At 33.2% G+C, this 18113-nt stretch overlaps 1 protein-coding gene across 1 annotated transcript in view; it reads right to left on the bottom strand.

The window, feature by feature from the left end:
- Positions 1-18113, bottom strand: part of LOC150084848 (26S proteasome regulatory subunit 10B) — a 56322-nt gene that overhangs the window by 6370 nt on the left and 31839 nt on the right. Inside the window, exons 7-11 of the mRNA XM_090375593.1 lie at positions 15631-15754; positions 12112-12173; positions 10592-10712; positions 3737-3817; positions 3575-3646 (exon numbers count right to left, since the gene is read on the bottom strand). Coding sequence (XP_090231719.1) covers positions 3575-3646; positions 3737-3817; positions 10592-10712; positions 12112-12173; positions 15631-15754 — 460 coding nt within the window. The remainder of the gene's footprint in view (positions 1-3574; positions 3647-3736; positions 3818-10591; positions 10713-12111; positions 12174-15630; positions 15755-18113) is intronic.

Raw genomic sequence — 18113 nt, 5'->3', positions numbered from 1 at the left:
GAATCAGACATTTTTTAATTGTACTGTGCAAACGAAAATTACAGATTTTTTTTAAAATTTGTGATACTTAAACCGGCGAAAATTGTGTAAACGTAATTTAAATAAGTGTTTTTGAAATAAAATACATTAAAAATAAATGTAAATTCGTTTTCATTTTCTAATTAGATAATTTCTAATAAAAAAGATATTCTCTGTATAACGAAATTTCTCTATAACGAATTTTTTCGCTGGATTTATTGAATTCGTTATAGGGAAGTTCGACTATTTCTTTATATCCAAATTTTATCATTTCCACTGTAATGCCATCTAGACCCAGACTTGTTTTTTAAATTCTTTAGCGAATGCTGTATTTCTGTCTCTGTTATTGGTAGAACTTCAATATCTCTTGCTTCTTTTGTCTGATAATTTTTGTGAGTATCAGCCTCAACAACTGGAGGTCTCCTCACTGTACAGCTTGTAAAATTTCATAGCTATTTCAATAACTGACTTTCTTCCTGTTTGAGCAATGCCATTTTTGTTTCAAAGGCATTGAATCCATTTTCTGCTTGGTGCAGCACCTCTTATTGTCCATTTTATAGATGCATTATTTTCAAGTGCCTCATATCCTTCAGCATTTCTACGTATGAAGTTTCTTATAGTTGTTTTGGTTAATTTGTCCATTTCAATGTATTCTATTTTCTGACTCATACTCACAAATCTGTTTGTCTTGAGGATTTCTCTTTTCTTGATCATATCTCTAATATCTTGTGATATTAGAGATTCGACTTTTTGTTTTCCTGAAGTTTGCACTACTGTTTCATCTATCCTGTCACACAACTTCTTGGTTAGCACTAAGATGGATAGTACTTGTTTTTCTGTTAGTAAACCTTTTGTTTCTTAGAAGCTTTGTGTTCAGTCATAATGTAGCTCAGATTAAGTGATGATCAGTGCTAAACTGGAATTGGCTTATGACTTCCTGATTCTTGAATATGCTCTTGTCAGTAGCTAATACATAATCAATTTAGTTTTTTTTTTTTGCTTTTCCATCAGGTGATAGCCATGTCCAATGCCTATTTATTCTCTTCCTGTAGTAAGTGTTCATCACTGAGAGATTCTATCTTAATGCAAATGGTACCATTCTCTCTCTCCCCTAGCATTTCTTGTTGCATAGCCATATGGTCCTAAAATATCTTCTTCCCTTGCTGATCTCTGGCCCAATTTTGCACTGAAGTCTCCCATGACAACAGTCTAGGTTGTTCCAATGTTGCTTACAGCTGAATTTAGTTGGTCGTAGAATTCCTCTATTTCGTCATCTTCATGGCTGCCTGGGTGCGTAAATCCGAATCAATGTTAGTATGGCGTTTTTGTTAAAACAGCTATGCAGTCTGAAACACCGCTAAATTCTTCGATGTAGTTATTCCATCTCTGTACTAGGAAGCCGATGCCATTTTGCCCTGGAATGTCATCCTTGCAATACAGTATGTTTCCACTTTGTCTCTCTACAAATGATTTTTATTTTTCTTTGACTTCTGCTATTCCAATGACATCCCAACATATGTGGAGTAGAGCATTTTTAAATTCTGCTATCCTTGACTCAGTTCTTAATGTCCTTGTATTTATTTAAAGTGGCAATTTCTAATCTTAGTTTACCCTTGTTGTGTAAAAGCTGCAAGTTGGGTTTTGGTCCAGAAGTTTCAAGACCATGCCTCCGTTTCTGGTTTGAGGGTAGTCTGTCATTTACCCATGTTCAATATTCGGTGATGCGTATCTGTTTCAGCCTTGACCACTACAGCCCTTCGTTTTCTTTCACTTCATGTTTGGAAGGTCTAGCATAATCCCCTCACTGCCAGAATGTATTTCTAGGGTATGCACTTTATACCTTTCTGCCAGGTACCAAAACAATCAGCCACCCCTAACACAGAGTTCAAACACTGTTGTCAGCTGCACACTCTAGTCGGATGCTGGTTGGAGTACTTCTTAGTCTGGTCCCTACCCTTTGCCCTGTCCGACTTGGGAAGCCCTGCCAGTAGCTAAGCTACTGCCAGCATAGCTCTCAGGGTCACACAAGCTCCACCACCAGCGACAAGGTCCTGTACTCCCTAGGTGGGGGAGAACAGCTGCACTGGTATCCAAAAGATATTTTGCAAACTCAGATGTGAAGGTGCAAAGTACATGTGTTTTAAGTGACCATGTTTCAAGACTGCATGACTATTAAAGATGGTGCTGTTTCTTGTATTTTCTGAATGTGTGCTCATCCTGGAGTATAAATAAAATTTATCTGCTGTCCCCCCCCCCCCAAATGCACTTGTTTAAAAAATCAGAAAAGCAAATGAATTAGGAAATTATCACTGCTTCCCTTTTTCACTACCACCAACAATCAATCTTTCAGGGATAAGGAATATATCTTCCTTATGTCAAAAATCAAGTGTTAACTGTACAGTGCATAAAGGCATACAATGATAATTCCCTGCTTCTTTCACTTTTTTGATTTTTAAGTGGGGGATTGCCTCTTATCATACAAAGCTGTTTGAGCAAAATATTCACTATATTTGCCTAATATAAAGTACTTCAGTCATAATAGAATTCACAAATGCAATCAAAGCATTTACCAATACAAACTGTTAAATACTAGGATTTACTGTATTGGAAAGGTACAAGCAAACTTCCCATTGAAATTTCAGACTTAATACACAGTACTTCATTCTATTTAACATAGAATGAATTTAATATAAGTAACAATAGTCTTCTCTTTTGGTGAAGCGTTACTTATTCGAGGTAGTGCAATACATGGCAAACTTATGAAGGTGTTATTGTTATTTGGTTTTTAGGAGCATTAGCAACTAAGGCCATATTGCTCCGGGATATGCGGTGGTCATTCCCTGACCTTTCCGCAAACTCCGTATTTGATGGTGACGGGCTCGAACCCCGGTCTAATCAAGAAACGGGTGCTACGCACTGCTGCTTCTTCCCACCTGGCTACGGAGGCGCCCTTATGAAGGAGGAGCACAATATGAGATACAGATAAAATTATGACCCTTCAAACTACAAACGTAGTTTTTTCGTTTAAGAGTTTTCTATGGTGTATTTACACCAATATTATATAATACTTCATTCAGATAAATAATGGAAAAAAATATGCACTTTTACCAAAGCAAACTGGTAAATCCTAAAATTTACTGAATTTCAGGCTATTACAGTAATATAGATTACTGTAATTAGGGAATACTTAATGATTATCTATGATATATAGACCTATGTATTGCCAGCTGAAAGAGTTAAAAAGTTTTATAAAAATATTATTATTTTTCGTTTTGTAGTCAAAAAGTTCATAAAGTTTGAAATGCTAGAGTACTTTTTCAGTGATTCTGTATTGCAGTTCAATGGGTGCAACTGATACTGTCTTGATATAATTTCAATATCACTCAAATTATCTATTACTGCTTCCTGTCACCACTGCTTTTGCCACCAGTAAGTTAAACTAAATGTAGCCTATTATGAAGTTTATGCATACTAGGCAGACAGATCAAAACATCATTACCATATTTGTTAACAATAATTTGTCAATTACTCTTAATTATTTTAAATTAGTACTTACCAGCTTCAGTGCAAACATTTCGCAGATCAGCACCATTGAAACCATCAGAAAGCTTAACTATTCCTTCCCAATCTAAATGGAAAAACAATAACTTAATTTGTTTGCATAAAATTTTACACTGCTTTTTTAAATATTTTCTAAACTTGTGCCAGTAATGCTTACCAACATCTCCATGTTTTGTTATAGGGGCCGCATGAATTTTTAGGATCTCCAAACGTGCTTGTTCATTAGGAAGAGGTATTTCTGAAAGGAGTAGATACTGCTATTAACAGAATCCATTAAAAAAATTATAGCTGAAGTAATAGCTTTAATAAATATGTAAGCAGAACTCAAAATGAGGCACTCATCAGAATAATAAAACAGAAGGCACTGTGTAAATTTTATTGCTTTTTTTTTTTTTGTGCTCATGTAAATTTGACTTGCAGATACTGTTTTTATTTAACAAGAAATCTGTGATATTAGTTACATTAATGGTTGCCCACGATAAATAGGTTTTGATATAAAGAAGGTTATTCATTTATCACACGATGTACTGATCAACTGTCAGTCTTCCCAAGAGATACCCCCAGCAATAAGTATCCAAAGGGGTCTTCACAAAATAAAATGATATTTCCATAAGAAAATGCATCTACACAAGCAACATGGACACTTTCAGCACATATAGTTTTAATTAGATTTTGTACTTTCCTATATTCACTTCAATTAGTTATAAATTTGTAGGACATGCTTTTTTTCAGATAAGTAATATTGTAGTAGTTTGTCAAAAAAAAAAAAAAAAGAAATGGAAATGATAAATAGAAAGGTTCTATAAGAAAAGGGAGACAGATGTATTATTTTCCATGGCCTTTTCTCCTCAAAAGAGTTAACCAAAATCACCTCTTTAGTAACTAAAGAGAGAGAGAATTCCCCATTTAATATTAATAATGGCAAATGATGCAAGAAAGCAAGCTTTTACAGCATCAGCTGTGGGAAAAGAAAAAAAAAATACTTTTTCATTCTCCATTATCAGGATAGTGAAGAATGAAAAAGATCTGGGGTATAATTGTGCAGTCAGATTGAAGTTCTCTGACCAGTGGTGACAGGACAACTGATGGGGTTTTGCCAATGGTATACAGCAGGGATGGCCAACAAGCCAATCGCGATCTACCAGTCAATCACAACGAATTTTAAATATATATAAAAAATAGATTGGTCAAAATCTAAATATTATTATTATACACTCCACTACATACGCTAATTACAAATCCGTTGAACTATGTAACTACTCTTTTCGCCGTGCAGCCGCTAGGCTTGTCTAATGAAAATTCACGCAGTTACATGGTGGAGAGCATAGTATATGTGTCGAATTCTTATTTAGCTTACTTAATATTAATAACTGGACAGTACTTATATGTTAATTTAATAATCTTTGATTTAAAATGAATACTACGAAAAAGAGCAAAATGTATCATTTTCATCAAGAGTGGGAACTAGAGTACATTTTTTTTGTAATGATAAAAGAAAAATGTTGTTGTTTGATTTGCAATGCTTCCGTGGCTATACTCAAAAGAAGTAAATTTAGAAAGGCACTTCAACGCACTGATTAATAGTATTTTTGCATGTAAGTATCAATTTTTGGCAATGGCTAAGGATCTCAAAGGGAAAAAAATCCAATCATTTTGCAAATATGCAAGGTCATTTGCAAAAATATCCTGTTTTTGAATTTAATAGTGAGAAATATGGTTCTGAAATTGAGAAAGTTGTGGATGATTTTGAAACCAGATTCAGTGATTTTAAAACAATTGAAGACATTGTCAATATATTTCTTATCCATTTAATGTTGACTTATATACGAAACAAATTGCAAAAAAACGCTGAGTTTTTTCAAATGGAGAAAATATTACTTGAAAATGAAATTATATTACATTGTGAAACGATATCTTCCTAAAAGCCATTAGAAGAAGACTTTTGAAAATATGTTTCCGAGAAAAGTACCCAAATGAAAAAAAATGCTGTGAACTTTTAAATTCCTGTTTTGGTACACATATCTATGTGAATCGGCCTTTTCATATTTGAAACAAACAAAGATGAAGAATCGCTCTACTCTTACGGACTTGCATACAGAAGATTTTTTACGGTTGGCCTTATCACGGTATATCCCAGATTTTGAAAGCTTGGTGGATGACATGAAGACACAAACTTCGCATAAATTAAAATTTTAATTTACGTGTGAATTTAAAATAAGAATCCTGAATTGTATTTAATTTTAAAATTTATAAACAACATTTTTCAATATGTGTCGATTAACTTTTTCAACCTTGTGCAATGAAATTCTTGAGATGGTAGATTGCAGCACATTTTGAAGAAAAAAAGTAGATCGCATCACAAATTAAGTTGCCCACCCCTGGTATACAGGAACTTTGCTAGCAAGAATAAGAAAGTGATTATCCCATTGTTCAAGGCAATGGTTAGGCCACATCTCAACTACTGTATACAGGATGTAGATCTGCTGGAACAGGTGCAAAGAATGAAAGGATGGTCTTACAAGAAAGGCTTTGCAAATTGCAGCATATGGAGACTAGGCACCTGTGAGGAGAACAGATTAAGATGTTTAAGGCTTTGAATGTTGTAATCTCAATGCTGATTAATCCTTCCTCTTGCTGAGGATAAATACAAGGGTGCATAAGTTCAAACCGCAAAAGGATGGGCAAACAGAAATTTTTTATCAGCTAGAGTATTTGTTGGAACAAAGGGTGGGTACTTCAAATAAAAAAAGAACTACAAAAACTGTTAGAGGAGATGAACAGGTAATAATGTTTGTTTTCTGCATTTGAAATTTTTAACCAGTGCCAAAATGTTTTACTACTTACCTGGAACTTTTTATCCCATCTTTCCCAAAGTTTTCTTTTAACTATTTGCAGACATTTTAGCTCTCTTGCAGTTTTCTTTATATTCCAACAAAGATTTAATAGATTTAATTTTATATGCCAAACGTTTCTTATATATAATTTTTCCCCCCCTAACTTCTCGGATCCACTAGTTTCTTTTACCTCTACAGACCTTCCCATATACCTCTTTTGCAGCCTCCACTCAAGTTCCCTTAAAATTTTGCCATTCTTTAATAATTTTTACTATCAAGAATTTGATCTATTGTTATAAATTTTAACAGTAATTTATGCCTCTTATTTTAATTAATCATTTTTTAATCCAGAGGGGAATAGTGCTACCCTGAAAAACAATGAAACTGTATTTATATATTTTTAATACAGTTACATTTTAACAGAATGAAAATACCAGCTAGCATTCAAACATGAACAAAACATAAGTATTTGTGAAATTAGATTGCTCCTTTGTGGATTTTAAAGTTACAAGCTATAGTTTAACTGCAAAACAGGTATAAATATCCAGAATTCCTGGGACTCATAATTGTGATTTTTCAGTCCTCTCTGACACCACAGATAATAACCAGGACTAGTGAGACTATCATTTTGATTTTGGGCCAAAATTTGAACCAGACCCATCTAGTCAGCACTAATAAAGCCCAAAAATTCTCGTAAATTTTTACTGTGGCATTCGTATAATCAATCCTTACTTCTGTTGGAGAAGTTCGGATCTGATTTATTTCTCTTTGACAGAAATTTAGCCTTTTCAATCTGAACTCCTATGAGATTATTTACAGAATGCACTATAGGTAAGTTTGTCAAAATGGCTCTTAACTTCATATATTTCAGGACCAAAAACTTCAGCTTTTACATCACGTAGTGTGAATGCAGTCACGAGTTGTCCTGATATTGCACTACCTCCAAATAAGCAATGCTTCACCACTGGAGGAGACTAATATTACTTATTGACAGCAGATACAACCACCCAGAGGTTCAATATCGCGGATTTTTGTTTTGAAGGCATTCAGAATATAAGATGCAAAAAAACTATGCCATTTCACCTACTTCGGTGGTTTACTACGAACTAAAATGATACTACACACTAACTTGTTTGATTAGTGAATTTTCGTTGTCAGAGGCTTTCAGCACTAAAACCTTTTTAGTATAAACATTTTGATATAATGGAAGTGACATATTGCTATTGTTTTCGTTGATATCCATAATTGGATATGTCGACCATGTTAAGCATTAAATTTTGATGATTGTGAACAGTTCTGAATTACTTAGTGGATTGTTGCTCTGTCTTTTTGTAACTGTGACCTTTTAAGGTATGCTGGAACTCCAAAAGAGCTCATTCTTCAGTTTAAAAATGTTTCCCATAGGCAAAGTAAAATATTTATAAATTCTGAAATAGTACTTAAAAATGATCTTCAACTTATGTATGTGTATCTTTTCATTTTTATTTGTGTAGTTAATATTTCATACCCTTAGGTCATTTTTCCCTTCTAAGAAGTTTTCCCTCATAAGAAGTTCTAAACCTCCACTCCTTTGGAAAACTTCTTATCTGGGTTTCTACTGTAATAAGTTTACTAATAAAAAGAATATTCCAAATTTTAAAGTAGAAGTGACTGTTCTAATGAAAAACTGGTTCTTAGCTACCTCTAATATAAGTACTTTCAAAATATCCTGATCCAACACTAGTTCTTTGTACAAAATAGCTGTTCCTCTCTTTCCATACACTGTTGAAGAGCATTCATGCAGTTATTCATATTTTGGAGCCTGAAAGTGAGAAAATTAGTGAAATCCACACAAGAATGTTAAAATAATATTGTGGATTCAACTGTGTCACAATGGATCCACAATATTTCTGCACTGTGTCACAAGTTCTCAGGTTTAAAATGCAGGCACTTTAGGCTGTTGGAGATTTAGTTTTTGTATTGAGGCAACCAAGACCATGAGATTGTCAGTACAGTTAATTGTGATTGTAAATTGTGTATTCTATGGTCTGTTATACAGGATGAAAAATCAATTTTAAAAAGAAAAAAAAAAAAAACCATGCAATCTGCAGATATTGGAATTGGGGATAAATTATTCCCACAATTCCTCAAACTTCAACAGAATTCAAACCCAGGCCTTTTCCATACAGTGTAGATGGAAAATGACCATAACTACTGTGCAAGTACCTCTAGCTGAAAAGCCTTAGGTTATTCTACTTAAGTTATTCTACTAACAGGCACCCTGGTGTGCTGGTTATACTAAGAAAAGAAAAAACCAAAAATTCTTTATTGTTTCATGTTTATATATAAAGTGCACAAAGTGCTCACTCCTGTGCTAAATTTCCCCCTGTTTGGGTTTCAGCTACAATTCTGTTTGCTGCCTACTATTACAAAAGATTTTATTTGTTCTTATTATCCAATATAGTGTCCAAAAACAATTTTGAGATGCACCATTCTTAAACTATTTCTTATCTTTTATCCCAAAAAAAGGCAAAATTATGTATAAGAAAAACAATATACCCACACCCTGGGGCTTTTTTTTGTACTCTAGAGCAACCACTAGGCAGTTAACTAATAAGAAAAGGTTAAGTACCTTCAAACAAAGAAAACTGATAAATATTTTATATAACAGAAATTACGAACTACAATTTATCAAACAACTATATGAGGGGAGGTTGAAAAGTTTCTAGCCTCTCATAGAAGAAATGCTAGAAAGTTGTGCAAACATTTATTTTTCAGCAGTTGCCCTTAAGTCACACTTTCTGGCACAACCCACTATAACCCACTTGAATAAAATTCAGATTTTGACTGCATCCATCATGGCATTGTCACTGTCAAATTTCAGTCCTTTCAAGTCCTTTTTGAGCTCTGGAAATAGAAAAGTCCAATGGAGCCAAATCTTGTGAGTAGGGCAGATGATGTAATAGCTCGACCCACAGTCACAATGTCTTGCCCAAATCATAAACGCTGTGTACAGCAGTGCATTGCTTTGATACAAAATGACTCCTCTGGCCAATTTCCCATGTCTCTTGAGCTTCAATTCCTCATGGAAACATCTTAGTAGATTAGAATAATACTTGGCAGTGATAGTGACACCTAGTTCCAGGATATCAATCAATGATCACTCCTGTATCTTAGAAGACAGTTGCCATGACTTTTCCAACCAACTTATGCACTCAAAATGTTTTAGGAAAGGAGAAAGAAGGATGCTTCCACTTTTCGATTGTTCTTTTATTTCAGGATCAAAGTGGTGCATCCACAGTGACATAACATCCCAAAAATTGAGCTTCACTAGCTTCAAAATGCTGCACAATCTCAAGAAAACACCTCTCTTTCCAACTTCTGATCTGCATTCAGTGCTTTAAGGACCCACCTTGAAGAAACCTTTGTTCCTAAAACATTCAACACAATATCGTGAGCTCACTCATAGGAGATGTTGAATGCTGTCTCAATGTCCTGCAATGTTATTCTAGTCTTGCATGATCAGGTCATGAATGGCATTCACATTTGTAAGTGTCCATATGATAACAGACCTCCTACTGCAGAGTGCATTTTTAATGCTGTCTCATCCATGCTTAAATTCTGCAACCCAGTTTTTGACCATGGAGTATGGAGGACAAGATTCCCCTACTGTTTGTTGCATGCCTTCATGAATTTCTTTTGGTAGCATTTCCTTTAAATGAAGGTACTCAATGACTGCATGGTGCTTCACTCTCTTAACAGTCACCATCTTAATTCACCTTCCACACTTAAATGCCTCTGTAAAGGAGAAGAATATAGTTACTAACCTGAAATTTTCTGTGATATACAAGGACAGATCAGCAACACTGTCTTTCACAAAAACCTGTGAAATCTATATTGGGCTAAAAACTTTTCAACCCCACCTTGTATATTCATAAAGCAATTGTGCATGTATGTACTACCATTATGTGTAAAAACACAATGTATGCATGTAAATATAAATACATACCTATAAATGTGTCAGTCATAACTAAAATTTCAAAAAACAGAAAATATAATACCTTTTAAAACAATTTAACTATCTGATTATCCAGAAAACTATTTATCAGAAAAGAGCCCTAACAATCACCATTCTGATGCTTTACTATATATAAGTTTTATTTTTAATTCAAAAAGCAAACGTCAAAATATGTAGTCACCTATTTTCCTATCAAGTCTTCCAGGCCTTAAAAGTGCTGGATCAAGGGTATCTGGACGGTTTGTAGCCATAATGATTTTAACTTGACCTAAAGAGTCAAATCCATCCATTTGATTTAGTAACTATAAAAGAAGAGAGGGGGAATAGGAGGAGAAAAAAAAAAAAAAAAAAACAGTAAGTTTATTAAAATAAAATACTATAAAGATTTCTTTTCATTCTCCAGAATGGCAGTAGTTTATTCTCATGAATAATCATTAAAAAAATCCTTTCATTTTCCTGCTAACTCAAACATTGACATCTGACATTCTGGAGATAGTAACAGCTTACTGCCTGTTTTTTTTTTTTTTTTTTTTTAAATTTTTTGCTATAAACAGAATTATTCCTATTTTATTAGAGTTTATTGCAATAATATACCAAAGCAATTCAGATTCTATTTTGAGACATTCAACTGGTTTTTTATTTAATATATATAAAACTACTAATCTGAAAACTGAATTATGGAAGAAAAAAATTGATGTTAACTCCATGAAGCCAAAGGTGGATCCGTGAATAACGTCATGTTAAATGAAAAAATACAATTTAACCTTAATAAAATCAGTTTTATTTTATTCGGTATTTTTATTTACAATCAATAATAAAGGTTTGTGGTAACTAAAGTAGGACACATAGTTGAAAAAATTTAAACTATTAACGTAGCGTTTGAAGACCAAGTCGACACATGATTGACCACGCGTAGTAGATTTTGTAGGATCTGATGTGAGTTTAAGATCGAATGTTGATTCCATGAAGTCGAAGAATGTGCTTGCTATTCAACGTTAGGTTTGTGATTTTGACGAAATCTTTGAACACATTTAGTTGATGTAACTTTCGGCATCGTCACAACTTAACTAAATGAAACACAACCGCACTGCTCAACAAATGCAAAGTAACTGAACAAAGTAGTTACTTTAACAAGTTGTTCAACTCTTGAAAAACTGAATGGTATGCAACTTGTTGCATACAATTCAGTTTTCTTGGGCACATGTGTTATACTTGTTGCGTCACTCCTATTGAGAGGGAAAGTAACCAAGGCACAACTGCAAATGACCAAAATGTGAACTTTTCAGTTTTTTCGAAAAAAATGATATTAAATATCAAAATTTCTAATTTTTTCTTGCATATTCGTTGATGGCATTATATACCTGACAAAATAAGTATAAATTGTTTATACTTTCATCTATTAATTTCGGAGATATAGCAGCGGTTAGGCGTTTCACATTTTGTGACACACGTTATTCATGTCAAAAAATTGTTAACCTCAAATAAATGTAAGTCATTGAATCTGTAGTATGCTAGTCTGTAAATGGTTTGTATATAAAGAAGAAATTTATTAATACTAGACTTTGTGCTTAATTTTCAGAAAATGCACATGTGCCTATACCAGTCTCTGAATATCTAAAATGGCAGACTAAGAAACTCTCAATTTTTTTTTTCAGATTCTTAAAAAATAAAAAATCTGGATTGTTTGGCAAAAAAACTTACTTCCATAAGTGTTCTCTGTATTTCTCGATCTGCTGAAGTTCCTTCCGAAAAGCGACGGCCACCTAGAAAAGTAAATTACTACTAAATATATATATACCGATATGATCTTTTACAAATAGTGACAGAAGTGTGCAATTTTTAAATAGCAAAGAAAAGGGCCACTTAACCTCTTAGCTAGAGCACACAATTTATTTTCAATCAGTAGGTACACAAGAATCCGGAAGTCTTGCTCTTAAATTAACAACAGTTTTCATAAGTTAGGCTGCATACCCAAGTGATTGTACATGCATCTGAACCTATGTGGCTGCTAAATATGGTGCTGTTTTTTTTTTTGTATTCCCTATTTTGCAAACTCCCCTAATCATATTTCATCATCTGGGAGTATAAACAGAAAATTGATTTCGTATTTTAATTTACATTTGTTAAAAAAACATGTCCATTTTACCTGTTTTTGGAAGAGTTGCATATATTCATATGATATTAGACTAAACAAATAGTGATAATTCATTTATATACACTTGGTCGTCGACTTACGACCTATGCGACTTACGACCACAAAAAAAAAAAAATAATAATAAATAAATTAATCGATGACGGGAAGCCTGAAGACAGCACCAGGCACATACACCCAGTCACTCTCTCTCACATACACCCAGTCGCTTTCAAGTATCTGTTGTGTGTGGTGTATTAATTAAAATTCTACTGAAATACGCATAAAATGTTTAGTAAAAGGAAAATGACTTCATCTACATATACGCCAGCTAAAAAGTCAAGGAAAACTATTGATTTAGAGTGTAAAATGAAAATTATCCAGCAGTATGAAGGCGGAAAGAAAGTGAATACGATAGCATGTGACTTGAAGTTATCACATTCCATGGTATTGACGATACTTAAGGACAAAGAAAGAATTCGGGAAGCTGTGAAAGGTTCTGCACTTATTAAGTCTACAATTTTAACCAAACAACGACAGGAACCCATCCATGAAATGGAGAAATTGTTGTTTATGTGGATGGAAGATTTAATACAAAAAAATACACCCATGAGCCTTCACACAGTGCAAGCAAAGGCTAGAAGTTTGTTTCAGTTTAAAATCACACGCCGGAGACGATTACACAGAAGATTTTCAGGCTAGTACTGGGTGGTTTAAGCATTTTTAAAAAAAAGATTTTCTTTGCATAATGTCTCTATAAATAAACATTTCCTACCTCAACCCAAGAACATGGCCCTGACGATGCACAACCCAGCACAAGCAAAGATTGAAAATTGATTTTGTAAATTTCATTTGTATTAATTTTTACATTAATTTTAGATTGTATTTTTGTGTTTACAGTACATTATGTACAATATAATTATAGATTGTAGTTTTGTTTTTTTATAAACAGTATGAATAATAAACCAATTAAAGTGTAGAGAACGTTTGAATTTAACCTCATAGAGAGAGAAAGATAGCCTAGGCGTAGAAACGAAGGTATATTCAGTATCGCTAAGTAAAAGATAAAAACATTACTGTATTTAAAATGAAAAATAAAAGATTATAAAAATAAATCATAAAGATGATAAAAAGATTAGAAAGGTTAAAAAATACTGTTAATAAATATATGGCCGACATACGACCAGATCTGACTTACGACCTGTCAGTCAGAACGGAAGTCGGTCGTAAGTCGACGACCAACTGTATTTAGTAAACTAATTAAAAGCTCTTAAAAAAATTGAAGATTCAGTGCTGGAAGCAAGAGTTTTCTTTCCTATGCACCTACCATATTGCCCACTCATTGTTCCAATCAGCACACTGCCATAAACAATTTCCAGCACTTCAACTAATTACAGTATATGCAAGACACTTGAGATATGTGTGTGTTGGGGGAGCGGGGCTGAATTTCTATTTATCTAATTTTAATGAAATTTGGAAGGCTAAAGAAAACTTTCTAAAACATCTAAATATAAAATTTCGTGAAAATCTATTCACTGGAAGCCAAATGTTGGAAACTAATGGGCACTTTAGACATTTGCAAATGCATCTAAAAAAAAGGGTACAACTCATATAAAGTAGTCATAATGGAGAGGGAAATCAAAACTGCTGAGATTTAAAGTCATCAGGTGTAGTTGGAGAGGCAGTCGTGGAACAAGTCATAGCCTTGGTTAGAGTTATTTGGTTTTGGTTTTTTTTTTTTTTTTTTTTAGGAGCATTAGCAACTAAGGCCATATTGCTCCGGGATATGCGGTGGTCATTCCTGACCTTTCCGCATCCTCTGTATTTGGTGGTGACGGGCTCGAACCCCGGTCTAATCAAGAAGCATGTGCTACTCACTGCTGCTCCTTCCCACCTGGCTACGGAGGCGCCTGGTTAGAGTTATTATGGACAGTTAACCCAAGGGGAGAAAACTGTATTACCAAAGGATGATGCTGTCATCCTGTTAGGTTGACCATGTCAAGTAATAAAGCTCTGAAAATATAACAAAATGTTCCTATTCTGCAATAAGACACTTCTGAAGTATCATTAATATTCACTTAATTTCATTACAATAGTGAGCTATCCAGCTGTTATTCAGAAAGACAATAACAGCCCAACAATTAGCCCTTCAGTCAAAGTCAGCACCATACAATGAAGTTATGCATTTAGTAGTGTGTGCACATGGTACTGTCTGATGCAGTAAAAACAAAAATCAGAGGTTCATTAAAAGAGTATCACAAATTAGTTTGATATCTGTACTCATGCAACTCCAATGCTAATGCAAAAGTCAGCACTGTGAACTCCTACATACACCCAGTTAGTTATTTTGGTTTTTTTAGGAGCATTAGCAACTAAGGCCATATTGCTCCGTCAATATGCGGTGGTCATTCCCTGACCTTTCCGCATCCTCCGTATTTGGTGGTGATGGGCTCGAACCCCGGTCTAATCAAGAAGCGTGTGACATGCACTGCTGCTCCTTCCCACCTGGCTACGGAAGCGCCTTACATACACCCATCAGTACCAGCTGATAGTGCCATTCAACGAAAAAAGACCGCGTGCCCAAACTAATGTACAGTAATAAATCACATTGTATGGAATACATATTCTAGTATTCTAGACCAATAAGCTAAACTAAAGGAGTACACATAGAGGTTCTCTAAGAAATCAAATAAATTTAAAATAAAGGAAACAATGACTATGCATTATTATAAAAGTTTATAACTATTCACAAGGAAAATTTCAGAACTTTATTTCAGATGGCAGAATTAACTTTATAAAGTTAAACTACTAATTTATAAATTAATAGTTTTTATGTAATTTCAAGTTCTAAATGTACTCTGAATTTTGCAAACAGTTTTCAACTACAGAAGGCTTCCCAAATTGCATCTGAAAATAACTATTAAAACTTGGACCAAGCTGAAAATGTTGCATGCAAACTAAAACCATGAACATTATGTATTTCCCTCAATCATTCAGTGTAAATAGCACATTCAACATATATATATATATATATATATATATAAAAAAAATGTTGCAGACAAAATTGCATACTATATATTCAGTCTTACCAATGGCATCTATTTCATCCATAAAAATGACACATGGCTGATGATCTCTTGCATAATTAAACATTTCTCTAATAAGACGTGCACTTTCTCCTATGTATTTATCTACAATAGCACTTGATACTACCTACAAGCAAAAAATAAACCGGATTTACTATTAAAGCAAACTAAAATACTGAAATATGCCTTGGAGGAAAAAAGTGTTATTTAAAACACAATTTATTAATAACAGAACAAATATAAAGTACATAAAATTTAGAATAACAAGGTAATTCTCTAGATAAAAATACATATGGATGTAGATACGCATATTTAATACAATAAAACCTAGTTAGCTCGAAGTTCAAGGGACAAAAAACGTCCATTTCAATTTAAATGGGCTCGAAATATCTGTACACGTTCAGAACATGTCAGTATTAATTAGCCAAGAGAAAGTTTTAGTGAGATATTTTTATTAACACTGCAGAATTTCTGTAATTTTCATTTAAAATATTAATAATCTTTTCACTTGATAATCTCAAGTAGATGATTAATGAGCTCATTTAGCCAATATAAGAAAGATAACAACTGTGTCATGGAGAATTTTAATGACTTTCTCACATGTGATAGCAAGATACTTTTGTTATGTTGTTTATTATGTATAATTGTATATACAGTGGATCCCTGCTTTATGATATTAATCCATTCCAGAGACACCATCATATCGTGAAAATTCTGTGAAAGTTCTGTGTTTGCTTTATGATATTAATCCATTCCAGAGACACCATCATATTGTGAAAGTTCTGTGTTTGCTGCCATTACTATTTATATAGTTCAATATATATAAGCTGTACATTAATACATTAAAATAAGTGTTATGTTGAAAAGGTTGGTTTATGCGTGGTTACTGCACATACATCATCAATAATACCAAAGGTAGTATTGAATGCATCATTTAATTATATCTCATAATGTGAATACCTTCACAACAAGTGGCCGAGGTATTGCACTGCTTTGAATAAGTAACGCTTCACCAGTGGAGAAAACAAATGTTACTTATTCTCGACGGATACCACAACCGAGATGGCACTGTTTCGAAACTTGTTGGCTTACTCATCGATGGGTGGGCAGGTACCCTTGTTGCAATAGTGACAACCCAGTTATGAAGTATAAGTCCACAATATGAGAGATGCTTGATGGTGTGCATAGTTTAATCTAAAAATATTTCTTGGCTAAATGCCTAAGAGTATGAAAGACTTGTATGGAATACATGTTCTAGTATTCTAGACCAATAAGCTAAACAAAAGCAGCACTACTTGGAGGTTCTCTAAGAAATCAAATAAATTTAAAATAAAGGGAGCAATGACTATGCATTATTATAAAAGTTTACAACTATTCACAAGGCAATTTTCAGAACTTTATTTCAGAAAGCAGAATTAACTTTATAAATTAGTTTTTATGCATTCACACTCTTAGGCATTTAGCCAAGAAATACTTTTGTTATGTTGTTTATTATGTATAACTGTATATACAGTGGATCCCTGCTTTATGATATTAATCCATTCCAGAGACACCATCATATCGTGAAAATATCGTAATGTGAACCCAAATAACACATTGTTTTTTGGTAATTCATTCCAAGACCTTGGAAGCTGAAATTTTTGCAATATAATTAAGCTATTTATCTCTCTAAAAGGTGATTTTAATAATGGAAATTGAATATGTTGATTAAAAATGATTAGAACTAATACAGTGGAATCTTGTAATACAAAGTTCAAAGGACCTAAATTTTCACGTAATAACAAGGTTTGTAGTAACGAGAATCCACAAAGGTGTCAAAATTTTACCGGCTTTTTTTTTTTGGTACATACTGTATATCTAAGAATAATAATATCAAAAATAAATTAATAAAATAAAATAAAAACAAAAGCCTTGTCTAACAATACAGTAATAGGAATAACATTTTTTAAAGATTATTTTATTTGTAAGATAAACTAAGAAAAAAGCAATATTAATGGAAATGAAAATATTGTACAGTATATATTTTGATATATACAATATTTTAGTATCACAGTAAAAAGAATTACAATCTTAATATAAAAGGAGACATACAAACCATCAACTTTTTAATTAATCTAATTTAAAGAAAGAATCCAATGTTGTTTGCAGAGTTTTGTCCTATATGCAGATGTTATCAAATGCAATACAGTAAACCCTCGAATGTAACCTGGGGAGGCATTTTTTATTGTTCTTAATGTAAAAAAAAAAAATGCTTTAATACGATATACAGTACTGTACAATATAAAATTTTCCAATTTGGACTTTGATTTACGGATATCAGAAAGTTTCTTTTGTTACACTGTAAATTTCACAAATACGTGCTACTGAGACGCCTTGTTCTAATTTCTCAATTAGCTCTAATTTCTGTGCCACATTTAAGTTCACATGCTTTCTTTTAACTCCTCTATCACCTGATGCTATTTTAAATTGTAAGGATTGCAAAATTA

Source organism: Mastigoproctus giganteus, chromosome 6 (assembly GCF_048544385.1).
Source record: "Mastigoproctus giganteus isolate SK-2022 chromosome 6, ASM4854438v1, whole genome shotgun sequence".
In the NCBI taxonomy this organism is placed as follows: Eukaryota; Metazoa; Arthropoda; class Arachnida; order Uropygi; family Thelyphonidae; genus Mastigoproctus; species Mastigoproctus giganteus.
Note: the sequence above shows the minus strand (reverse complement) of the source record. Positions and strands in the feature narration are given on the sequence as shown.